Source organism: Lepidochelys olivacea (genome assembly GCF_965140295.1).
Source record: "Lepidochelys olivacea isolate rLepOli2 genome assembly, chromosome: 3".
Classification (NCBI taxonomy): domain Eukaryota; kingdom Metazoa; phylum Chordata; order Testudines; family Cheloniidae; genus Lepidochelys; species Lepidochelys olivacea.
The window spans coordinates 130513422-130539946 of NC_140413.1; the positions used below are offsets into that span (position 1 = coordinate 130513422).

A 26525-nucleotide genomic window follows, 5' to 3' on the forward strand; every position below is an offset into this window, starting at 1 on the left:
GCTGGCCTGATCTCCTCTGCTCCGGGTTCTCCCAGCGCCGGCAGCGCCGCCTGCAGGCGGGAGGAGTGAACGCCGCGCGCCTGCCTGCAAGGTTCGGCCTCAGCAATGAATGCTCCCCAGTCGGGGCGAGGCGGGGGCGTCCACAGAGGGCGCGCTGCCTGCACCGACCCAGAGGTCTCCTCACACTCACCAGAGGCCGAAAGAAGATGAACTGGCACAACTTGAAGAGCGGCTGCAGGGACATTCAGGTCAGCCAGCCCCAGCGCTGCTCTCTAAGGCTCTCGCCCTTTCACTGGGCTGGGTTGGTTGGGGGAGAGTTTGTCTGGGCAACAGCCCCTCAGTCAGGTGGCATGCTGAAGTTAAAGGGTCCATGGCTGCTGAGAGTGAATGTTGGTCAGCTATGGGACAGCTGAGGAGAACCCCCTGCTCCTCCCCGCCCCCACCCAAAAACACACCCCCAAACAAACCCACCCTTGTATTTGGGAAAGTAAAAGCTTTCAGGGTTATGATGTGGCTTCACACTGCTCATCCCGTGCTTTTAAGCAGGACAACTGCATGTAGGTGATATTGCTGCCTGTCTGTATATTTGATACAATCTCTTCTCAAAACCCTACCTCACCCCGATGAAGTAAACAAGCATCTCATCAGTCACTCTCTCCCCCTGCACAGAGCACACAGCCACTAAAGTCACTAGAATCAAATTATCCTTTTCTTATTGGGTGCTATGATAGTGTTTGCCACTCTTTTAAAGGATTCATCAACAGCAGACAAATTTATTTTACGTATATTTCTAATTTGCCAATTGCCACCATGTCTGGATGCATTCTCCAAGGCCCCAGTCTTGCAAAAATTTACAAATGTGCTTAAGTGTAGGCTGTATGTAGTCTCGTTGATTTCAATAGGAGTACTCACCAGGCATAAAGTTATTAAATTAAGCATGTGCAAGCTTTATGTGTCTAATCTGATTTTCTCTCTTTATGGTATTGCCAGGACACTCTGCAATAGGTTACAGTGGTGTTAGTGATATGGAATAAATAAAAATTTTGATAGCAGCCTTGGTTTGATTTGGGCTGCGCCAAGATGATTAACAAAAGGTAATCTTTAACAGTTGCTTTCTGCATTACTGTGATAACAAAACCAAACTGCACTGACTGTTGGCTGACACCTCAATTAGAAAAGACAACATTGTTAGCTGTGTAGTTAGGTAAAACAACTTCAACATTTTTTGCAAGGAAGTTTAGTTGACTATCAGGCCTTGCTGGATAAATTTGGCATGGTGACCACTGTGGTGCACCCCAGCAAAATGGTAACAGAACACATTTCAAGACCAAATTGCTCCCGGTAGTGCACAGACTATCACAAGTCTATTTTGAGTAGACTTGTTCCAAACAAACCATCTCCTGTAGGGACACCATGGGGTGGAAAATATGGACAAAACTAATGTTGTTAAAAATAAATTTAATCTAATCTTGGACCACAAACACCAGAACACCCTAATCATAGTTGTACAGCTATTGTATGACATCAGAGTTGAGGACTAAGTGCCCTAACTCTGCATTCCACTACCATAATTTGTTAGTCTCTAAGGTGTCACAAGTACTCCTTTTCTTTTTACGGATACAGACTAACACGGCTGCTCTGTGAAACCTGTCATAATATATATATAGATTTCTTTTAAATTTAAACTGAACTCTGAATTTCCTGAGTTTGTAGTGCTTGCTCTTTGGATAATTACAACATCCTGATAATGTTTTTTACTCTTAATTTTTACTTCATTTATGTACTTTCAATCTTAATTTTATCTTTACTTAGCTTTTGTCTGGAGATTTATGAATTGGCATGTGTGAATAAGACTACTGAACATTAGTTTCTAGCTTTAATAACATAAAAATTACTCTATAAATCCATCATTATTTTCTCCCTTCCTCCTGAAATTTGTATTTGCTTGAAAAAAGACTAGGGAGTGTGTGGTGGGGAGGTAGAAAGCTAAAGGGGGATAAACATGGGATTATATATATATTTCAGAGGGTAAAGGCCTGTCTAGGTGGAGATGAAAGGCCAACTGGATAAAAGCCATCAGGAAGCATGGCTTTAGCTAGGTGCGGTAAAGGATATCTAACCAAGGTTTTTAAGACAGTGACACTGAATCATGGCCAGTCTGTGGATTAGAGGAAAAGCAACCACCCAAAGCAGCATCAGTTGGATCAGTTTACACTCAGGGTGAAACCTGTATCTACATGATCCTTAAATTGAAAACAAAAATAATCTCGAGTGTTGAGTTTCCACCAGGGCCGGCTCCAGCTTTTTTGCCACCCCAAGCGCCGAAGGAAACAAAAAACAAAAAAACCAAGCCTGGCTGAGCTGCCGCCGAAGAGGAAGAGAGGGACTGCAGGGCCCGCCGCCGAAGACCCGGATGTGCCGCCCCGATGACGGACGGAGTGCCACCCCTTTCTATTAGCTGCCACACGCACCTGCTTCCTTCGCTGGTGCCTGGAGCCGGCCCTGGTTTCCACAGTAAGGCACTGCTCCTGAAAATTGCTCAGCGCATGCAGTAACTGGAGTCTGCCTGGAGCGCAGGTAATTTTGAAAAGGAGCATAAAAGTGAAATCTTCGGTAAGCTTAAACACAAAATGGAAGCTTACAAGAAGTGGAAACTCGGACAGATGACTAGGGAAGAGTATAAAAATATTGCTCGAGCGTGCAGCGGTGTAATCAGGAAGGCCAAAACACAACTGGAGTTGCAGTTAGCAAGGGATGTGAAGGGTAACAAGAAGGGTTTCTACAGGTATGTTAGCAACAAGAAAAAGGTCAGGGAAAGTGTGAGACCCTTAATGATTGGGGGAGACAACCTAGTGACATGATGTGGAAGAAGCTGAAGTACTCAATGCTTTTTTTGTCTCGATCTTCACAGACAAGGTCAGCTCCCACACTGCTGTCCTGGGCAACACAGTATGGGGAGGAGGTGAGCAGCCCTCAGTGATGAAAGAACAGGTTAAGTACTATTTAGAGAAGCTGGATATGCACAAGTCCATGGGTCCATATCTAATGCATCTCAGGGTGCTGAGGGAATTGGTTGATGTGATTGCAGAGCCATAGGCCTGTTATACCAACAAAATAAAAACCAGCAGGATCTTATTAAAGGGGAAAAGGCAAAATGCCACATTTATTGTGAATAGAGAAAGAATCATAGTAAGCAGTTAGTTATAGCTATAACATTCCATTCAGTTTCATATTTATTCACACGTTCATTCATACACACACACACAGGTTCTGCAAGGTTGTTATCATAGTTACCAGCCTTAGAGTTGCTCATGCCAAGCCACTGGCCAGATGGCCTGGACATGAGGAGGGAGCAGCGCCTCGTCAGATGCATATCTGATGTTCCTGGAAGTTGGTTTGCAGAATCAGACCCCAAAGTTCTCACTTTCTAGAGTCCATTTTTATAGGAATTTCTTCCTATGCCAGTCTATGGGAATTGCTTCATCATGCTGTTGCTGAATCAATCAGCAGATGGCACATTCCTGATGGCTCCGTGCTGCCAGATGTTATCTTGTTCTTTGGTTCTCCCATTCTTGAGGCTGTTGGGTGGATTCCAGTCTGCCCTCCGGGGATCCTCTGGTTATTTCCACTTGACACCTTCTTCAGCCAATGGACACTGAATTCTTAGGTTGGCACCTCCCTGATCATTCAGTTATTATTCACACCAAGCATCCATCCACATACATCCTCTATCTCTATTTTAATCACAATTGTTAACAAAGCAAGATGAATACAACAAAAGGGCGGGGAGTCTCTGGGTGCTGTTTCTATTGTTACAGAGTATTGCTTTGAGGTCCCCCCCTCCTCCCCCCAGACGTTCTTGTTAAACCCTGGATTTGTGCTGGAAATGGCCCACTTTGATTATCATACACATTGTAAGGAGAGTGATCACTTTAGATAAGCTATAACCAGCAGGAGAGTGGGGTGGGGGGAGAGAAAACCTTTTGTAGTGGTAAACACCCATTTTTTCATGCTTTGTGTGTATAAAAAGATCTTCTATACTTTCCACAGTATGCATCCGATGAAGTGAACTGTAGCTCACGAAAGCTTATGCTCAAATAAATTGGTTAGTCTCTAAGGTGCCACAAGTACTCCTTTTCTTTTTGCTTTGAGTCTCTCTCTGTGTGAGTAGTTGTTGTTACAAAGAATTGCTTTGAGAACAGACTCTGTCTTAGAATGTACTAACACAATTAGCAGCTTACAAGTTTCACACAGAGGGAGAGAAACAGTACCAAAAACCAAGAGACCTCTTAATTAGTAATACCCTGGAATTTAAACTGTGGGGTGTTAGGATATAGATATTCAGGCCTGTCGGTAAAGGCCTGTACTCGAAGAATTTAGGTGTATTCTTATTACTTGGCTAGTTATAGAGGTATAAAAGAAAGAATCAAAATCACTGTCTGCCGGTGTAAGGTCCTTCTCCTGTGACAATCTGAGGCCTGTTCTTAGGCTAAGGCCTTTGGCTAAGCAGCAGAGGCAGCCATGAAGTGGGAAGCCAACGGTCACATCCTTACATTCCAAACTAGTCACATTGAAATAAGGTGCTATTGGGCTGTTAGGAATACAATCCTGTCCTGATAGTGCCCATCACCTTCAGAGAAAGGGAAGTGCCTAGAAAATGTAAAAGGAAACTTAGTTTGATAGCATCCTGTTTGGCAAGAACTCGCTTACCAATAGCTGGGATGTGAAATCCTCACTTCTGTATTGTTTTGTCATTATAGTTCCCACTTTGCTATTGTTTGTCTATATAATCTCTGTCTGGTTCTGTGATTGTCCCTGTCTGCTGTATAATTAATTTTGCTGGGTGTAAACTAATTAAGGTGGTGGGATATAATTGGTTACATAATCATGTTACAATATGTTAGGATTGGTTAGTTAAATTTCAGGAAAATGATTGGTTAAGGTATAGCTAAGCAGAACTCAAGTTTTACTATATAGTCTGCAGTCAATCAGGAAGTGAGGGGGTGGGGGAGATAGGAACAGGGAATGGGGGTAAGGAAATTGGAATCATGTTTGGCTAAGGGCAGGAATGGGAACAGGGACACAGATGTAAAGCTCTGTGGTGTCAGAGCTGGGAAGGGGGACACTAAGGAAGAAAACTGGAATCATGCTTGCTGGAAGTTCACCCCAATAAACATTAAATTGTTTGCACCTTTGGACTTCGGGTATTGTTGCTCTCTGTTCATGCGAGAAGGACCAGGGAAGTAAGTGCGTGAAGGAATAAGCCCCCTAACATGGGGAATCAAACTCATTTGTGATTTTAATACAGAACTACTTTAATATGATCCAACAGGCCACTATCTTTGGAAACATGTGGTGATCAGGGGAGGTCCCGGACGATTGGAAAAAGGCAAATATAGTGCCCATCTATTAAAAAGCGAAGAAGGAGAACCCAGGGAACTACAGACTAGTCAGCCTCATCTCAGTCCCTGGAAAAATCATGGAGCAGGTCCTCACGGAAACCATTTTGAAGCTCTTGGAGGAGAGGAAGGTGATCAGGAACAGTCAACATGGATTCACCAAGGGCAAGTCACACCAGACCAACCAGATTGCCTTCTATGTTGAGATAACTGTAGCTCTGTGGATATGGAGAAAGCAGTGGACGTGATATATCTTGACTTTAGCGAAGCTTTCAATACAGTCTCCCACAGTATTCTTGCCAGCGAGTTAAAAAAGTATGGATTGGATGAATGGACGATAAGGTGGCTAGAAAGCTAGCTAGATTGTCGGGCTCAACGGGTAGTGATCAACAGCTCAATGTCTAGTTGGAAGGCGGTATCAAGCGGAGTACCCCAGGAGTCAGTCCTGGGGCCGCTTTTGTTCAACATCTTTATTAATGATCTGGATGATGGGATGGATTGCACCCTCAGCAAATTTGCAGATGACACTAAGCTGGGGGAGAGGTAGATATGCTGGAGGGCAGGGATAGAGTCCAGAGTGACCTAGACAAATTGGAGGATTGGGCCAAAAGAAATCTGATGAGGTTCAACAAGGACAAGGTACAGAGTCCTGAACTTAGGACAGAAGAATCCCATGCACCGCTACAAGCTGGGGACCGACTGGCTAAGCAGCCGTTCTGCAGAAAAGGACCTGGGGATTACAGTGGACGAGAAGCTGGATATGAGGCAGCAGTGTGCCCTTGTTGCCAAGAAAGCTAACAGCATATTGGGCTGCATTAGTAGGAGCACTGTCAACAGATGAAGAGAAGTGATTATTCTCCTCCATTTCGCACTGGTGAGGCCACATCTGGAGTATTGCACCCAGTTTTGGGCCGCCCACTACAGAAAGGATGTGGACAAATTGGAGAGAGTCTAGCAGAGGGCAACGAAAATTATCAGGGGTCTGGGGCACGTGACTTACGAGGAGAAGCTGAGGGAATTGGGCTTGTTTAGTCTGCAGAAGAGAAGAGTGAGGGGGGATTTGATAGCAGCCTTCAACTACCTGAAGGCGGGTTCCAAAGAGGATGGAGCTCAGCTGTTCACAGTGGTGGCAGATGACAGAACATGGAGTAATGGTCTCAAGTTGCAGTGGGGGATATAAGGAAACACTGTTTCACTAGAAGGGTGGTGAAGCACTGGAATGGGTTACCTAGGGAGGTGGGGGAATCTCCATCCTTAGGAGTTTTTAAGGCCCGGCTTGACAAAGCCCTGGCTGGGATGATTTAGTTGGTGTTGGTCCTGTTTTGAGCAGGGGATTGGACTAGATGACCTCCTGAGGTCTTTTCCAACCCTAATCACCTACGATAGGACACCATCTTGCATGCTGCCCTGCTGGAGGGCCTGTACAGAGTAGTGTGGCATCAAGGACTGTGATTTTTATTGTTTTTCCCATCCTTTATGGAGCCATTTATAGAGACAAAATAACACTGAAGGAGACTTCTCTTCTACCCCACCCAGGAACCAAATCTACAAAGTTCAGATTTGTATCATTTTGGCTCCCCCTCATAAGATTGCCACCTGTCCAGGTTTTCCCAGGATCGTAGCTGTGCCAGGGGATCTGTAGGGTGCTCAGGACACACTGCCAGCTGTCCGGATTCGTGGGCTAAGGATCGTCCCGCATTGCCCCCGTTGTTGGTCCCGCAGAGGTGGCAACTCTGCCCACAGCCGGCTCTGCGGGGCAGTGGGAGCTGGCGGTGAAATGCAATAAACCCAATACAGACATGGCGGGGGCTGTGACCGCTGGGGGGCGGGGGGCTGCGGCCGGGGGCTGCTCGCAGCGGGTGGTTTTGGGGGGGGTGTTTTATTTGCGGGCGCTGGGTTCTCTGGCAATAAACATCCCCCAGGGGGGGCCCCGCGCTGGGGGGGGGCGGGCGACCGGGGCTCACTCGCCCGCGCGGCGCAGCGGAGGCGGGATCGGGGCCTCTCCCGGGGCTTCTCCTCCCAGCTGCGCCCTCGCTCGGGGTGGCCAGGGCGGGAAAGGGCCCGGGCGGCTGCGGGCGGAAGTGACGCGTTATGCGCGCGCCGGAGCAGGGCGCGGGGGCGGGCTGCAGCAGGTGGGGTTCAGCGCCGCCGCTGGGTCTGTGCAGCGCCTGGGGGGAGCTGGAGCGGCAGGTACCGAACCCCCCCCCCCGGCCCCGGGCAGAGCCCGCGGGGTCCCGAGGCAGCGGCGGGGCGCGTGTCTCTCCCGGGGCCGGCGGCAGCCGCCGCCGCCGCCTGGTGCGAGGCTCCCCCGTCCCGAACCTGCCCCCGTAGCCCCGGCTTCCTCCGGGACGGGACTGGGCAGCGGCCGCCGACCCCGGTCCGACCCCGCGGCCGCTTCTCCCCGCGGGCTACACCGGCCACGCTTCGCGCGGGGCGCCCCGGGCTCAGGCTCAGTCTCGGCCCCTTCCCGCCGCCCGGGAGCGGTCCCGGCCGTGCCGCGCTGAGGCCGCGGTGCCTTTGCCCGAGGCCAGACAGTGAGAGGTGGGTTCCCAGCCCCGAGCTGAGCGCGGCCTTTCTGGGGCTTTCCTCGCACAGGCTTGTCGGGGGAGCGCCGTCTTGTAAAACCTCTTGTGTGCAGAAAAGAGAAGCTGCGCTTCTTTCTGTACGTCTGTTATCTAGCCCCTCTCTGGTGCTCTGGCCTTCCTGAGCCTGTTGGCGTGACTAGGAGGGTTGGAGACAGGATTGGGGGGCACTGATGAGTTCAGTGTCGTCCCCATAAGCCCATCACTGTAGTATGTCGGCAACAGTAATTCTGATTGGGCCCGTGACACTGACTCCCTTGGTGTGATGTTGGACAAGTCACTAAGCTGCCTTGTCTCTTTCCCCATCTGCAAAATGGGAACAAGGCAGTATTGGCAAATCAGCCCTCACCCAGCCGCCTGAGGAGATTAGTTATTTGTTAGCCAAATAATATATCCTGAGGTGTTCATGATCACCCTCATAGTGAAAGGGAGGGTAAATCAGGTTTCATTACAGTATTTTGGGGTAACATAATTATGTACAATATTAGATTATTAAGAAGCTTATTGTTAAGTGCTTTGAAGATGAAACATGCTATGCAATTACTAAGTATTATTACATAGTCAAACCTCCTGTTGAAGTTAGTGGGATATTCTTCCATCAGAAGTATTGGTTCAGGCTATCCATAAGTACACAAGTCCCATTCGTGTTTAAAGAGTTCCTCTTGCTATAACTTCATATGCATTATTTTGCGTTAATGCTTAGTACTAAGGGGGGAAGCTCAGTGGCGCTGAAGGCAGGATATCCTCAGAAGTCCCTTGCCTGTGGAATTTGTTCCTTGCACAAATGTAGCTAAACTCAAAACAGGCCTTATTTACACTGTGTTGCAAGACCTTTGTCTAGTCTTTCTACTAACGGTGGGTCAAGGAATCCCTGGTAAAAATAAGCAGCTGAACAGGTTTTCTTCAAACTTTCAGAACATTTACCTCAGGGCTGGAAGTGAGTCTGAGATTTCAGCCCAACAGGTAATTGTTTTAGGAAGCTGAAAGTTACTAGAAGTGTTTGATAGGGGGGTATTCTATTTTAAGCTTCTAAGTGCCCTGTTGTTAGTGCAGCAGTGTAATTCAGGAAAATCAGAAGATTGCTGTGTGCATTAAAAAGATATGCATATATGTCAATTGGAAAACCCCAATTTTTTTCTAACTTTTTTTCTACTCTGTACGGTGCATGTAATTCTTTGGTGAAATGTCACAGTGCTTCATTTTTTTATCTGGATTTGGAAAACGAGATTCTTTTTTCTTTCTGATTTTAATAATGTTTTGTTGTTAAATCATTTCCAGCAGCTCAGGCTTCAAGAACAATCCCACAACAACAAATGAATGTACAAGCACAAGGACTAGAAATCTTGGTTTCAAACTAGTGAAGTTACTGTAGATTACCAAAATAATTTAAAAAACATATAGAAGTACTTTTGTGCCATTTTGAAAAAATCAGACCAAATTCTACCCTCAGTTGTACCAGGGCACTGTGACTGAAATCAGTTGAGTCAAACTGGTGCAGTTGAGAATAGAGTTGGGTCTGCTGTGTTTTGGAAGCACTAATCAATATATGATGAGCTATAAATATCAAATTCACTTTATTTAGTATCTTGGTAAAATTTGTGCAACATTTGAGTATCTCGTATTAATTTTAATGCAAAGATGTAATCTTTTAGTGAAATATTAAGACACAATAATTTTAATATTATATGAATGAATCTACAAACATAGATTTCTGCTACATTATGTTTAAAACTTAAGTGAAATATATTACGTGTGTTTTGGTGGCAAAGTTTGAAATCATTATAACTAAAGGCTCAGCCCTGCGAACACTTAGGGTATGTCTACATTAGAAATGCTACATTGGCACAGGTGCGCTGCTGTAGCATAGACACTAACTACAGCAATGGAAGGGGGGTTTTTCCATCTCTCGTAAATCCATCTCTCCAAGAGGCAGTAGGTAGGTTGATGGAAGAATCCTCCCACTGACCTACAGCTTTCTACATCAGGGATAGGTGTAGAAAAGGGGAACTGTGTGTCTCAGATGCGAATTTTTCAGACCCCTGAGCAATGTAGCTAGGTCAATCCAACTTTCTACTGTAGACCAGCCCTTAGACATGTGTGTAGTCCCACTGACTCCAATGGGCCTGTTCGTATGTGTAAAGTCACACACCTACATAAGTTCTTGGTGGGAGTGAAGTTTCAAAGGCAGTATAATGTGCACAAAGAAACATATTTAAGGACTGCTATGTTAAATGGCAGCTGGATGTAATCGTACAAGTTTTTTAAACATACGGTTATCAAGAGACTACTTTTTCCCTTTCAGGTTTTGGCTTGTATTTTAGACCTACTACACAGACTTTTCTGGAGCTGATGTTTTCATAACGTTTCAAGAGTTGCTGAGAAACTAGTTGCTGGAATGCTTTAGGGGGAAAAAACCCGTGAGGGTGTGGAATTATTTTTTATTGAATTGGTGGAATTATTTCTATCCTGACCAAAGAAGTAACTGGAATCATGGATCAGAACAACAGCTTACCGCCCTACGCCCAGGGGTTAGCATCCCCTCAGGTAAAAAAACCCCACAAATTATTTCAAATTTACTCATGAGATTAATTTCTTTGTAAAAGAGATTTCAGTTTCTTGCATGTAACCTGTCTTGAGTAACAATATGGATGCTTATGGATAGGAAAGATTGTTTAGAACCTAGCAATATGAACGTGCTTATTTGCTAGAGAAGAGTTTAACATTTGTTGCTTCTGGAATTACTTTATAGGATAACAGGTACTAAGATAAAAAGTAGTTAGTTGTAATCTCTGGAGTATTTTCCTCCATTTCATCTTCAAACATGTAGATTACTATTTTTTTTGTTTTTAAATTAAACTACAATTTCATTGCAATTGGGTTTTTAACAGTATTCTCATTTTCCAGATGTTAAAGTACAATTGTTCTGCAAATATCAAATTTTCTTGTGTGAATTGCTTATCTAAAACAGAAGAATATTAATAGGGCACTAAAAAAAAATCCAGTTGACAATTAACTAATTAAAAAAAATAAATCCACTTTGTGGTAAAGCCCTCTTTCACATGCACACACACAAAAGAAAATTCTTAAGGGTTTTTCTACTTCCCTGTAATGTTTATAAGGATCTCTTCAGTATGGGAGAAACATTCATCCTTGATGTAATTCCATTGACTTTAATGTAAACACATTATGTAGTGGAAAGGGAGAAACTGATTATTCAGATGCACAGTGTAAGCAAATTAATTAAATAGAAAAATACGTTTTTGTAAACTTAAGGTTTACATGAATGGAGATTTCAGAAATATACAAATATATGGAATTCTCATTCTTTCTCTGTTTACATTTAAGTAAAACGAATGTTAAGTCCATTTTAGTGGTAACATCTGAAATATTTGAATTTCAAAAATTTGAGCCAGGAGTGCCCATCACCCCCAAATATCACTGCCATTGGCACCCCAATTAGTTTCTTTGGTCAGACAACTGAGCATTAAATTGACATGAGCCTGAATTCCCTTTTAATTTCTGGAGGTTCTCTCCTGGTCACGTTTTGAAGCATACCTACAAGGTGATATAAGGAAGCTGCCACTGCTAATGCTGTATCTCTTCTTTTTATAAAAGGACAACTTCAATCTTCAGGGCTTTTAAGTAGGCATTTTCCACAAGCACCAAATTAACTGGGTTTGTTTTTGTTTTTTTTAAGTGAGAGCTGTTAGATATTAGCATATTCATCAGGAAAACAAAGCCCTGGAGTATACACTGAAGAGAATAATGCTTCACTAGCTAGTGGAGAGGAGTACTTGACTGGATAATTTAATGGAGATAAAAATAATTCTAAGTACTGTCCAGTAAAATGAGCTTCTAAGGCCTGGCCTACGCTACAGAATTAGGTTGACACAAGGCAGCTTATGTCGACCTAACTATGCAAGTGTCTACTCTAAAATTTCACTCCTGCTGACATAACTGCCCTGCTAGGCTGACTTAACTCCACCTCCATGAGAGGCATAGAATCAACGTTGATATAGTTCGGTCGACGCAGTGTCAGTGTAGATACAGTGTTGCTTACGTTGACTGTTACTGCCCTTCAGAAGCTGTCCCATAATGCCCCACACTGACTGTACAATCAGTACAAGCGCTCCTGGTGAGGACGCTCGCCGCTGACTCCAGGAGTGTGGTGTGTACAAGCAAAAGTGATTTAATTACCGTGGCAACAGTATGCCAGCGTATGTTAGGTCGACATAATTTTGCAGTGTAGACATGCCCTAAGAGTATTAATTTCTAACAAATCCCCACTCAGGCTGGACATGTACAAACCACCATTCTTGTTCTTAACCTCATGCAACAAATGTTTGATTTTTCTCATAAAAGTAAATGGACTCGACTGAACTCATGCTTTATTCTTTATACTCTCTTCTTTAGGGTGCCATGACTCCTGGAATTCCAATTTTTAGCCCAATGATGCCCTATGGCACTGGACTGACACCACAGCCTGTCCAAAGCAGCAACAGTCTGTCTATTCTGGAGGAACAGCAGAGGCAGCAGCAGCAAGCAGCACAACAGTCCACATCGCAGCAAGCCACACAGGGAACATCCAGTCAAACACCACAGCTCTTCCATTCACAGACGCTTACGACAGCTCCTTTACCAGGAACCACGCCACTCTATTCCTCTCCCATGACGCCTATGACCCCAATAACGCCTGCAACACCTGCATCTGAGAGCTCTGGGATTGTGCCACAGCTGCAGTGAGTGTGCTTCATATATTTTTATTATATATTCTCTTCCTCCCATACAATGAGCCTTTTAAAGATTTAGTGACTCTGATGATTTTAAACTTCTGTTAGCGTGGTGGTTCAGTAGTAGAAGTGGGACTTCTGCTGGTCTTTGTTAGCCGTATATCTAATATGCACTGGGTTGGGCCGCTTAATGTCATCCTATGTCTTCATGTGGTAGCTTTATAATGCTGTAACTGTTTTCGGCTATATTCGGTTTCCAAAGTCCCAACAAACCTGGCGTAAAATGTAATCCGAATTGACAATCTAATATTCCAAAATACATATAGCCTTAAATGTATTCTCAGCTGTAACCTACTGAAAGCTTGCATATTGTGTGTTTTTAAAATAACCTCTGTCTCCTGGTTATACTAGTTTGTTAATGAGAGGCTTATTAAAATTGAAAATATATATCTACGGTGGAAAGAGAATTAAAAGGGGGAAAAAACCCTGTTAGTCAACTATAGATGGAATTGTCTCTAATATTTTGTCTTGTTTTCTAGTTGACTACGGAGTATGAATTTATGTTCAGGGAAGAAAAATATAGAATTAGTTCAAGGCATTGGATCTGAAAATCTTTTTCACTGTACTTAGCAATAAAGGGAAAACACTAATTAAACTCTTTTTCTTTTATGGCAACTTATAGAAAAAGTGCCAGTGGGCATTTTGTACTCAACCTTATTTTTGAGTGCAGATGACATTCTAATATGCAAGGGGTCGGCAACCTTTGGCACCTGGACTGTCAGGGTAAAGCCGTTGGCAGGCTAGGCCGGTTTGTTTATCTGGCGCATCCGCAGGCATGGAGCCCCGCAGCTCCCACTGGCTGCGGTTCACTGTTCCTGGCCAATGGGAGCTGCGGGAAGCAGCATGGGCCAAGGGACGTGCTAACCACTGCTTCCCGCAGCTTCCATTGGCCAGAAACAGCAAACCACAGCCAGTGGGAGCTGCAGGGCTCCATGCCTGCGGATGCTCCAGATAAACAAACCGGCCTGACCCGCCAGCAGCTTCACCCTGACGGGCCGGGTGCCAAATGTTGCCAACCCCTGTAATATGCTGTGATATAAACTCAAATTAGCTCTCTAAATTAACAAAAATCCTTTGTTTTTAACTGTTGAGAAAGACGGAAACCTTGTGATATGTGGGGAAAATTGAGAGAACTTTAATGTAAATCAGTTTGATCGTTGCTACCACCCATGTGCTAAACTAATCCTCGGTGTAACTCCATCACAGTCAATAGTGTTAAACTACAGATGTATCTGACCCAATCAAACCTGCTTGAACAGCAAAATCTCAGTATCTAGTCATGTAAGGTTTAAAAAGAGAGAGATTCCAGGAATCCTTCATTAAATCTAGCCTTACCAACTAATCTCTCTAACTTGTCTTCAGGAATATTGTATCCACTGTGAATCTTGGTTGCAAACTTGACCTAAAAACCATTGCGCTTCGAGCCCGAAATGCCGAATACAATCCCAAGGTAAGAGAGATGTATTAGATTTGAATGGGGGACAGACTTTTCACTAGCCATCAATGAAACAAGTCTTAAGTGTAGTCTGCTTTTAAAAATTTTGATCATAGAGCTATACCAGCAAAACCCACCTATTGTCAATGTTTATATGAGAAAAAAGACCTTATAAAAAGAGATTGTCAGTAGAGCTTATATTGGTTCAGGAAGTGAAATGAGTTGTACTGGAAAAAGCATTTCTGTACTGGTATATCTGTGTCTACACTGGGGCTTTTGCTGGTGTAGAAAAATCACACCCCTAACCAATGTTGCTAGATTGGCAAAAGCTTCTTGTGTAGACCTGTCTGTAGTAGTTTAAACAGGGAGTCATGTGCTTCCTGCTCTCAGGGGCTCCTACCTCCCACTTCTTTACCATCTCTATCCTCAAGTGTAATTGTAGAGTCAAATTTATTTGTTTCCATTGTGGGTCTGTGTAGTTCAAAGCCAAGAGCCGTGGCTTCTTAGAGCCTCTACGCCAGCGGTTCTCAAATTGTGGGTCATGACCCCATTTTAATGGGGTCGTCAGGGCTGGCTCAGACTTGCTGGGGCCCGGGGCCAAACCCGCACCACCCGGGATGGAAGCTGAAGCCCGAGCGCCACTGCCCAGGGTTGAAGCCCTGGGTGGCAGGGCTCAGGTTACAGGCCTCCTGCCTGGGGCTGAAGTGCTTAGGCTTTTCTCCTCCCCCCTCACCCCAAGAGTGGTGGGGCTCGGGCTTCAGTCCCCCCTCCTGGGGTCATGTAATAATTTTTGTTGTCATAAGGGGGTCGCGGTGCAATGAAGTTTGAGAACCCCTGCTCTGCACTGTGAATTGACGGTGTTTGAGCACAGTTGTTAACATGGCTGGCAACCAGTCCCTCCCAAGATTCACTTCTCTTTTTGGTTCCATGATATTCAACTGAGATTTGCATTATCGTAGCAAAGGACCAAATCAGGGCCCCATGGTGCTAGGTGAACCTATAAGAAGACAGGTGTCAGTTTCAGGGCAACTGCACCTGTATTTCCCCCTTCCATGGTCCACCAAGGGCACTGATTTACAGGTTTCCAGTGCCCAGCCATCAGGCCTCCTGGGCAGAGACCCACATCTCAGTGCATTCTGACAAGGGTTTTTAAGGCTGCACAGCTCCCTGATTTACACTGATATCCCCAGCAAGCCAGACTGCCTTTTTGCCATCTCTTTGATGGGTATGACCGGTGTGTTGCCCGCAGTTGTAATTTGCCACACAGGTCCTACTGTGCTAGCACGTTTATTCTTACGGAGAAAGCATTTACAGAGAAAACATATTAAACAATAGGAGAACTAAAACACATGCTAAAAAGCTTACCAGAGGTCACTCCCATCTCTAACTTAGGGCTTTAGTACGTTTTCATCCTTCAAAACCCACAACTGGGTTTTCCCCATGGTTACAAGTTCATTTGTCTTAGATCTTGAGCCAGAAAGCAGACTGGGCAGATCAGCTGTTCCTTATACAGATCAGGCCTTTGATACTGGCCTTTTGCAACAAGTGATCAGCAGACAATGGACCCATTCCTCATGCCTTTTCAGAAGGCTGGGTTTTTGAATAACTGGCACTGGGGAATATGCGTTAACCTCTCCGTAGGGATTCCCTAGGAAATCCATGTAACGCTTATTGCCCCAAATGTCCACACTTGTCTGGCATATTTTCAATAGTGTTTTGAACACCCTGGTCTCACATCTGTCACGTCTTTTCCCTAGAGAGGTTACATACGATCCCAGCCCACAGTAATGCATAAACTTAATACAATAAGGTCAATCAAGGATGTTTCAGGAAATTGCTGTATCCGTTACAACAGGGTCCCTGCTACGAAGGCCTTGTCCTCACTAGTGTGAGGCAGGGAGAGTGTCTAAAAATGTGTATTAGCTAATACACACAAATGGCCATACTAGGTCAGACCAATGGTCCATCTAGTATTTTGTCTTCCAACAGTGGCCAGTGCCAGATGCTTCAGAGGGAATGAACAGAACAGGGCAATTATCAGGTGATCCATTTTCTGTCATCCAGTCCCAGCTTCTGGCAGTATGGGGTTGTGTCCCTGACCATCTTGACTAAGAGTTATTGATGGAGCTATCCTCATGAACTTGTCTAGTTCTTCTGTGAACCCAGTTATAGTTTTGGCCTTCGCAGCATTTCCTAGCAAGAAGTTCTATAGCTTGACTGTGTGTTGTGTGAAGTACTGCCAGATGTTAGTTTTAAACATGGTGCCCCTTAATTTCTTTGAGTGACCCCTTGTTCTTATGTTATGTGACAGGGTAAATAACACTTCCTTATTCACTGTCTCCCTGCCATTCATGATTTTATAGCCTCTCTCTAAGCTGAACAGTCCCAGTCTTCTTAATCTCTCCTCATATGGAAGTTGTTCCTAATCATTTTTCTTCCCTTTTCTGTATCTTTTCCAATTTCAGTATCTTTTTTGAGATGGGGCAACCAAAACTGCAACCAAGACTCAGTGTGGGCGTAGCATGGATATATTGATGATATTTTCTCTCTTTCCTAATGGTTCCTAACATTGTTAGCTCTTTTAACATGTGTTAACAGGGCAATTAGAATACTAACATGTTAGCTGGTAGAGGTCAATCATAGGTGCTTTCCTATTGTTTACCCTCTATCAAATAACTCAGGTTAAAATACAAATTTCCCTGTTTACACTAGGGAGTTGGTGTGTGTATATACACTCCTTCTTTCCTAATGTATGCATATCTGAAGGATATACAGTCTAATTAAAGATGGGATATGTGAGTGATTTTTAACAAACATCAAGAGGGAGGGAGGCAGGCTGATGGGACAAGAGTGACTGTAAAAGACCAGTTTTCAGACTAACAGCCGTGTTAGTCTGTATTCGCAAAAAGAAAAGGAGTACTTGTGGCACCTTAGAGACTAACCAATTTATTTGAGCATGAGCTTTTTACCTGGATTTGTGCTGGAAATGGCCCAACTTGATGATCACTTTAGATAAGCTATTACCAGCAGGACAGTGGGGTGGGAGGAGGTATTGTTTCATGATCTCTGTGTGTATATAATATCTGCTGCAGTTTCCACGGTACGCATCCGATGAAGTGAGCTGTAGCTCACGAAAGCTCATGCTCAAATAAATTGGTTAGTCTCTAAGGTGCCACAAGTACTCCTTTTCTTTTTGTAAAAGACCAGATTACTCAAGTTATATACACACTTGGGTAAGAAGGTTTCTATAATGGTGTGGTGGAAACTCTCTCCCTCCATATTTCAAGCTGCTGGAAAGCGGGGTTTGCTGTTCCTGGACAATGATCGGGAGTTCCATCTTTCATATCATTACATATCTGTACTTCAATCCCTCTGCTGGAGAAGAAGCAATGCTTTTTCTGTGCTGCATTGCCACCCCATGCGCAGGGGTCAGCCCCTCCCTCAGCATGGAGTCACTTCACCTCTCCTCCAACCTCCATTTTTGGGCCTTCTTACCTCGTAGCGCCAGTGTCTTTCTGAGCTGATGGTTAGAGGTTTCTGATGAAGCAGCAAAACTGACAGTACCCTGATTATTTTTTTTGGTCCATTTTGCTCTTGTCCACAAGATTCTAAATATCAGCAGTAAAAATGGATGGCTGTAGTTTACTTTCTCTTTTCTACAGCTTGGGAAGCTCTGAACAGCAAGTAGAGGACCTGGAGCTGTCCTTTAACTGGATCAGGGAAATGTCATTGCTTCAGCTTTTGTACTCCTTTCTTGTTAGGAAGGTTCTTTGCAACTAATTTTTTTTCAAATGAAAGCTTTAATGTTGCAGAATTGATGTCTCTTGCCTTCGGGAAAAGTTCCTACTTAGTAGTGGGGGTGTGGATTTTTTTTTAAGGCCCTGGACAAGGGAAGTGCTAGTTTAAACTCTAGTCATAGAACAATAAAAGCACATGCTTATGTAAATTTGAGATGGTAGCCATAGTTGTACTATAGCTTATTTCCATAAAGGCAAAACATTAGTTACACAACCACATGTAAGTGGGATGTGACTTCAGCAAGAGTAGTTTGGGGCAACAGCATGATGCTATTGTTGTTTTTAAGGTAGGTAGGCTATGTAAAGTTTGAACTTGGATAATCAAGATGAGGGATTTGTTATACACTCTGTTTTGATGATAATTCAATGTTTATCAACCTTTATTGTTTAATCTAAAAACCTTTTAAGGAATTTATAGTATCTCTAGCATTCAAGCCATTCATCTGCATTTACAAGGAAGTGTAGTGTGGTTGTAGGATAATAGCTCCACATTAGATCGGGTGAATGATGGTTTTAAATTGAGTTGGGATATTCGCATGAGCAATAGGCCCCAAGGCATGTGACCAAAAAGAATGAGCTTGGGAGAAAGAAGAGTTGTTGTGTTAAATTTGTAGTGACCCTTCAAAATAAGGGTGTTCTCTTATTTAAGGTTTGGGTTGAAGTACTGCATGCATCCGATGAAGTGAGCTGTAGCTCACGAAAGCTCATGCTCAAATAAATTTGTTAGTCTCTAAGGTGCCACAAGTACTCCTTTTCTTTTTGCGAATACAGACTAACATGGCTGCTACTCTGAAACCGGTAATAGAAATAAAACATGGTTAATTGGGTGCCAGGTGCAGTAAATTAACTATATAAGAAACTGCTTCATTTTGCCTTAGCTAAGGTCTGATCATTGGCAGTGACATCACTTGTTTGTTAAAGGGTATAAAAAAGTAAACTCTTAAAGGGGTTCATATGTTAATACCTGCCTGATCAAGTTGGAGCTGACCAATATGGATCTAAGCACCCCTGGGTTTAGTCTGTTTGTAAGTATCTTGATCACATGTTTTGTTACTGCTTGGATGAAGTAAATTGCTTGGTATTTAAGCATGTTTAGAGCAATTTGTATAAATACCATTTGGCCTTTGGATTTAATAAAGGAATTTATGGTTAAATTAGTGTTGTGGTACCCTGCATAAATAAAAATTAAGCAGCAGTGTTGGAAATAATTTTCCTAATAATTTTATTAAGGTTTACCACAAGTCATTTTCCACACAAGCATTCCTTTATGAGTCAAAAGGCCACATGGTGCTAGTTACAACCAAAATACAAACATAAGCATATCTACACACCTATATTCTATACCCTACCACGATACAGTTATAAGTATTGTCTAAATATACTCTCAATCGGATCACGCCTGGAAGACCCCTTCCCTTCATGGCATGGTTCCAGAGGGCTAGGGAAAAGCTCTGACAAAACACCTAGGAAGCCTTGCTTTTTTTAATACATTATAACTAACAAGTGACATCATTGTTAGTTATTGGGCCTCAGCTGAAGTTAGCTGAAGCAGTTGAGGGCTGCACTTTACTTTATTCAGGGATATTTCCCTTATCTCACTCACTCCCCATATTTTTTCCAACTACTGGACTAAGCATTTCTAACCAATTATTTACTGCACCTGGTGCCCAGTTAACCATGTTTTCTTTATTTCCCAAATGTTTACCAGAGTTCTCTTATTTATTTGCAAAGGGTCAATACAAGTTTAACATACACAATCCTTCTCATGAGTTCATTCTTTTTGGTCACATGCTTTGGGCTTATTACTCATGCCAATATCCAAACACAATTTAAAACCGTAGTTCACTCAAATGTGGGCTTAAATTTCTACACATAGAGATTACAGCCCGGAACTATGAGTAATGATGCTACTGGTGTGTGTTTGAAGTAATTCAGCTGACTTCCATTGACAAGAATTTGGCTTCTGGTTTCTACCCATAACATAACCAACATTCTGAGGTTGGACAATCCTTCAATTTCCCTGTTTTAGTTTCTCATCAGTAAAATGAAGATCTAAGAGTTTTGTACCTTGCAAGGGTGTTGAGGCTTAAAGGGACAAAATCAAACTTCTGTCTGGAAATTGATTGTCACAAGCAATGTTAATATAATTGAAAGATTGCAGAGTCTGTTCCTTTTTTCAAATAATTTGGTGCATTTAACAACACACGATACAGAATAATTTGTTCCCTTTTTATAGTAAGATTTCTTCTGGTCTATATCGGTCTTTCACACAGTAAAAAAAACATTTTAATAAAAAGGAAAATGTGATTGTAAAAGCACATTTTTGCAGGGGGAGTCAGGCATAGTATTTAAAGCTACTTTTCATTCATTTTTTAAAATGGTTTAGATCTCAAGTTGACAGCGCTTTCAGAATTAAGAAGGCTGCGTAAGTGGAAAGTATAGTACTAAGTTGGTTAATACTGTTTAAAATTTAGTAATGCATTTATTTGTATAGAATTCTTCTAGCAATAATATCACTAACAGCTTCAAGTTATGCATTTCAGCGTTTTGCTGCTGTCATCATGAGAATAAGAGAACCACGAACTACTGCACTTATATTCAGCTCCGGAAAAATGGTGTGCACAGGGGCAAAAAGGTTTGTGTAACTAACTTGTAACTGCTCATTAATCAGCTTGTAATTCAGGATCAATTGACCATTCCAGTCTACAGTGTTTACTGGCATTGGCTATATCTTGACCTACAAGCAAGCTTGGCAGCCCAGACACTTCTTTCCAAATAACTGATTAAGTTAGAACAGCATTTTTGGTGTACGTGCCATTGTCTAAATGGGGTGCAGGCTTTAGAAACTTCTATGGTTTCACCTATTCTCATTAAAACAAAGCCCTCATTTTAAAAATGGAATGTTACAGGCACAGAATTGTAGGTGTGCACTAATGCCTCTGAGAAACGTCTGAGCGGGTGGAGGAGAGTGATCTGACTTCTCAGTAATTTCCCTCATCCATCCCAAATAATCATGATGACCCCCACAGGTTCCCATGTTCAGAGGCCCCTCCTCCTGGAGCTTGTCAGTGCTTCTGCACTGGCCAAAGGGGATCCTGTAGAGTGAAGCAAGATATACTCACTTCATATGCAATCTGGGCAGAGCATGATACCTGAACAGTGTTCCCAGTGCTACCCTCTGATTTTCCATTAGTATGAATGCATGGCTTAACAAAACACATGATACATTAAATCCAAGCAGTGAAGTTATTACATTTTTCCACCAGCCAATAACTACAACACACAGTGTAATACTGATAGCTATGTGATTTCCTAGAGAGAGTATTGGGGTTCTTCATAGAATAAGAAAGCATTGAAAGTATTTTTATAACTTTCAAATGCCAATGCACATATTGTTGAATATTAAAAATCCATTAAAAGGAAAAGCCTAGTTTAAAGAAAAAGCTGAAGAAAATCCCTAAACTCCTTGACTTTAATGTTTAGCTTTAACAATATGGTTTACCTATGTTGTGTTTTGATGAATGTCTAGCTAGAGATGTGCAGTGTTGTGATAGCTGTGTCAGTACCAGAATATTAGAGAAACAAGGTGGGTGAGGTAATATCTGTTGTTGGACCAACTTCTGTTTGTGAGGGAGACAAGCTTTCGAGCTTATACAGAGCTCTTCTTATTGGACAAAAGTCCAATTAAAAGATATTAACCTCACCCACCTGGTTTCTCTAGTTACAAACATAACATTTCCCCCTTTTTACTGTAAAAATTAAAGACTGAAGGAATTTAATTGACTAAGCCCAGTCACCATTTGAATAAAGCATATATGTGTTGTCCAACTTTTGTGACAGGCTACCTTTCATTTGAAGAGATCAAGGGGGTTACCAAAATGTTTGGGCTTTACTACTAATGACCGAGTGCATCTTTTTAGTTTTAATTTTTTACACAAATTTAGTTTAATTCTAATGAAGCATTTTTTACTATTGACTTTAAATCATGTTTGAAGTCATTTAAATCTTGAATGAAAACAATCCATCCTGTCTGGTTTCTACACTGACTGGTCACTGATTTATGTGATCTTAGGTACTTAACCAGTATGCCTCAGATTCCCCATTTGTAAAATTATATTTGCCTTACAGAGGTGCGAGGAGTTGATGTACTGTGCACTTGATGGTGAAGAGTTATACTAGGGTTTGTATTTGCTTGTATCAGAGATACTCAGACTGAGGCTTGTGAGCTGCAAGAGGCTCTTTGCAGCACATGATATTAAAACAGGGTGTGATTTAATTAACAACCAATCAGGATGCTTTTACTATGTTGTTAACCAATTGTAGTTGATAAAATAAGTCATTTTGCTGTGAGTATATATGTATATAAAAACTAAATATTTCCCTTCATATTGTTTAAATATGACTATACAGTAGTATAGTAAATGAATTCACCCTACTGTGGCTCTTTTGGGTAATGCTGAGGTCTGAGTATCACTGGCTTATATAATGCTCCTCACTGCAGCTGGATGTTTTACAGAGATTTAAAAATAATTAAAATAGACCTAGACCCAGTGGCCAAGAAAGAAGCTTTACTCTGTGAAAAGAAGAGCAGAGAGCAACCATCCAAAAAGGAAGGACAAAATAATCAGACTAACGAATTCAGTTACAACGTTTTACTAGGCCTTGTAGACTAAGGGTGGATAGGGGAGAATAGGACTCTGGTAGCATATTGAGAGGGGGATTTGTAGAGAATGAATACTTCTATTTTTAATTTCATAAACTGTAAGGGCCAAAATGTGAAATAATTATTTTGAGGCTGCTGAAAGGATATTAACAGGATAGAAAGCACTGTTAGTAGTTGCTAACAATGTATACAAGTATTTTGGCATACAGCTTTACACTCCTCATTCCCTTCAGTTTTTCCACATATATATATTTGCTTTTTAAAGTTGGTCACTTCAGTGATACTTACATGAGGGAATACAATGAATGTCTTTTCTCCCTTCAGCGAGGAGCAGTCCAGATTGGCAGCAAGGAAATATGCCAGAGTTGTTCAAAAATTGGGCTTTCCAGCAAAATTCTTGGATTTTAAGATTCAGAATATGGTGGGAAGCTGTGATGTGAAATTTCCTATCAGATTAGAGGGATTGGTACTTACACATCAACAGTTTAGCAGGTAAATAAAAAAGCTTAGTATGATTCATTATTGCTGAACACTTGACCTAGTGATCTCAAAGGGTGTACTGTACTGGTTAGATTGTTCCGTTGCAGATTGGGAGTATCCTACACCTTGATTCCTCTTGTTCCTTTGCCTCTGGTTTTGTCAGCCAGATGCTAATCCTTCCCCACTAAACCTTTGTGGAGCCTCTTCCCCCCCCCCCCCCCCCCCAAAAAAAAAAAAAAAGTGAAGGTGGGATAGCTGTTTTCTGTTGCTAAACATGGGGAGAGTGAATCTGATCAGCTAACATCACTTTCAGATTAGTTTGTGCATTTGCTTGACCTTCTCTCTTTCCTTTCAGTTATGAGCCAGAGTTGTTTCCTGGCTTAATCTACCGAATGATCAAGCCAAGAATTGTCCTGCTTATTTTTGTTTCTGGAAAGGTGGTTTTAACTGGTAAGTAACCAAGCCAACACTGATGCTTTTAACAGTCTAGGGTTAGGCTACAAAACCAGGAACATACATCTTTCTTACTCAGAGTGTCTTTAGAATGCTAAACTACACTTTTCAGAATTTAAAACCTTTCCAAATCAGAGGTTTCATTTGTGTATTATTTACTACTCAGTTTGTTGGTGTGGTGGACATGCTGAGAGCAAAAATGGGTTATAGGCTATAGTTATTTTTACACTATGTTCTAAAAGCCATTCTTCTGAATAAAATTATATGAAGTTATAACAAGGAAATGCCTACAGGAAATCTATACACTACAAGTATTCAACACTCAGGTATAAATACAATTATACTCTTAGACGTATGAAACTATTCAATCATGATAATAGAAAACAAGCCAACAAAAATTGCAAATCTAAAGCAATCCCAATAGTGTAGGGAAACAGGGCAAACAGGGAAGAGATAGTGTAAGTGTGATTGGAAGCTGCCTCATCTGTACAGTATCTGGATCATAACTAATTGTGAAATATAAGTATGTTATAACTGTCACAATGTACTTTCTAATTTTTTTGTTTCTAGGTGCTAAAGTCAGAGCAGAAATTTATGAAGCATTTGAAAATATATATCCAATTTTAAAGGGATTCAGAAAGACAACGTAACAGTTTTTACATACTTTCAAAGAAATTTTTGGGGTACATTTTAAAAGGTATGGAGTATGGCACAGTAGTAACAAGAGATGGACTTTCAGTTACAAACTGCAACACCAAGACTCAGTGTTTTCCAGTTAGTGCCTACTTCCCTGATACTCATGGGAAACTATTATTTTTATGGATTATGTCTGAGTTACGGTGAATTGCTTTACTGAGCTGTTCTTGGAGCACCTCTTCCAAGTTTTATTTATATTTTAGCTTTTGATTGATTTTAATGTCAATGGTTTTAGGCACCCACAAATATTGGTAAGTTGGTTTGAGACAAATGCAACCATGCCACCCCAAATGTGTAAACCACTTCAATTGCTGTAAGTTTTATCTTTTTCATAAATGTTTTTATAATCTTACTTCTAAAGTTACTTTTAAAAGTTTTTTGTTCTCCATTTGTAGATTTTTTTTTTTTGTGCCAGACATTCCCTCTTTCCAGGGTTCAGCAGGACAGAATAAATTTATTAATGAAAATGGCTAGCTGTATATATTTTTGGGGGGGGAAGGGGGGAAACAAATGTCATGTTTTTTCAGCTCTATATGTACATTAATACTGTTTATAAAACTCTATGGGAAGACCCTTAATGATTTTTAAAAAGTAACCCTGCTTGATCTTTGCTGCTGTTAATGTGGTAAGTGCATGCTGTAGAAATATGTAATGTACTGAATACTTGAGTCTCTTTTATATGACTTTCTTAATAACATGCCAGTATTAAAGCAGTGCATTTGCCATGTGATTTTCTCAAAATAGTGATCCTCCCAATCTGTTTTGGTTATAAGCAGTTGGGTATTTTAGACATCAGTATTAACATTCTGATTTCACTGGGGTTCTTGAATATCTTTACTTTTACAGTATCTTCTCTTCTGCTTGGTGTTATTAAAGACTTCTAGTATGAAGTTCTGTTTCATCTGAATGACAAGTAGTGATTTGTGCAGATCAAATATATAGCTAATGTTTTGCTGAAAATGTGAATTGAAATCTTTAAGTGGTGGTGGTGGTAAAGATATTCTGCTATTTTGAGAATAGTGGACAACCAACCCTTAAGTGACATGCACCATTTTAAGATGAGTTTCAGTAGCGCGATGGACTTGTAATTCCTAACTGCTACATCTCCTTCAGTGGATGCTGAAGACAGAACTTGAGCTGCATCCTTTGGGAACTACAGGCCTGAGAATAGCAGACAAAGCCACAGTAAGTAAACCTGAATGGATTTACATTCAAAGGGAATGTCAGAACATTTGGTTAAAGTGACAAATGTTTTGACGTGACTAAAGCAAGGGCTAGAGACTTCAGGGATGCTACAGCTTCTTTAGCAGTAGCAGCATTCCTGAATCCTCTGTGTGGCTAATCGTTTACTTCTGCAGAGCTTTTAAAGAACTGTTGGGCCATACTTGCAGGATGGCAGACTATCTTTTTCAGCCACTGCTTCCAGGACTCCTGAGTAAGAATAGAGAGGTTATTTTACCTTTGTATTTGGCACTGATGTGACTGCTGCTGGAATACAGTGTCTAATTCTGGTGCAATTCAAGAAGGATGTTAACAAATTAGAGAGGGTTCAGAAGGGAGCCCTGAGAATTAGAAAACATGCCTTAGTGATAGACCCAAGGAGCTCAATCTGTTTAACTTAACAAAGAGAAGGTTAAGGGGTGATTTGATTACAGGTTGTAAGTACCTACCTGGGCAACAAATATTTAATAACTTCAATCTAGCTAAGAAAGGTATAACATTGTCCAATGGTTGCAATTTGAAGCTAGCCAACTTCAGCCTGGAAATAAGGTGTAAAGTTTTAATGATGAGTAATTTATCATTGTGGTGGATTCTTCACTGACCATTTTGAAAATCAACACTGGATAGGAAAGATCTGACATGTTCTCCAGGAGGTCAGACTCCCTACATGATCACAGTGGTCCCATCTGGCCTTGGAATCTGTTTGTGAAACTAGGTCAGGAAGATTTCTTTTATGAAAATTGCCTAATGGATGTCAAACATTTAAGCCAGGGAGCTTTGGTAGGATGGCAAGGTTGCTGGTGAAATTGTACCAGAACTTGAAGTTTCTAAACACCAGTATGTTGTAAAGTAACTGACCAAATATCTTACCCTGTTCAAACACTTTTTCTGGACACCAGAACTGGACTCTAGTTGTACTTCACTGGGAACACTCTGAATGATTCAGCTCTAGTCATTGATTTGTGGGTGGGCTGGTTATCAAGTAGTAAGTGTTGATGTGGTAGCAATA

At 42.0% G+C, this 26525-nt stretch overlaps 1 protein-coding gene across 4 annotated transcripts; it reads left to right on the forward strand.

Moving 5' to 3' along the window:
• The first annotated feature begins 81 nt into the window (after positions 1-81).
• TBP (TATA-box binding protein) lies at positions 82-24641 on the forward strand. 4 transcript variants are annotated; one of them, XM_084623000.1, is made up of 8 exons: positions 82-248; positions 10284-10525; positions 12395-12720; positions 14134-14221; positions 20547-20638; positions 22991-23158; positions 23502-23596; positions 24170-24641. In XM_084623000.1, exons 2-8 carry the CDS (start codon positions 10472-10474, stop codon positions 24247-24249), a joined length of 903 nt encoding a protein of 300 aa, XP_084479126.1. In that variant the 5' UTR covers positions 82-248; positions 10284-10471; the 3' UTR covers positions 24250-24641. The 4 variants fall into 4 exon arrangements, with proteins under 4 accessions (XP_084479126.1, XP_084479124.1, XP_084479127.1 ...); XM_084622998.1 differs by lacking the exon at positions 82-248 and adding an exon at positions 7503-7589; XM_084622999.1 differs by lacking the exon at positions 82-248 and adding an exon at positions 7687-7940.
• Positions 24642-26525: the final 1884 nt, after the last annotated feature.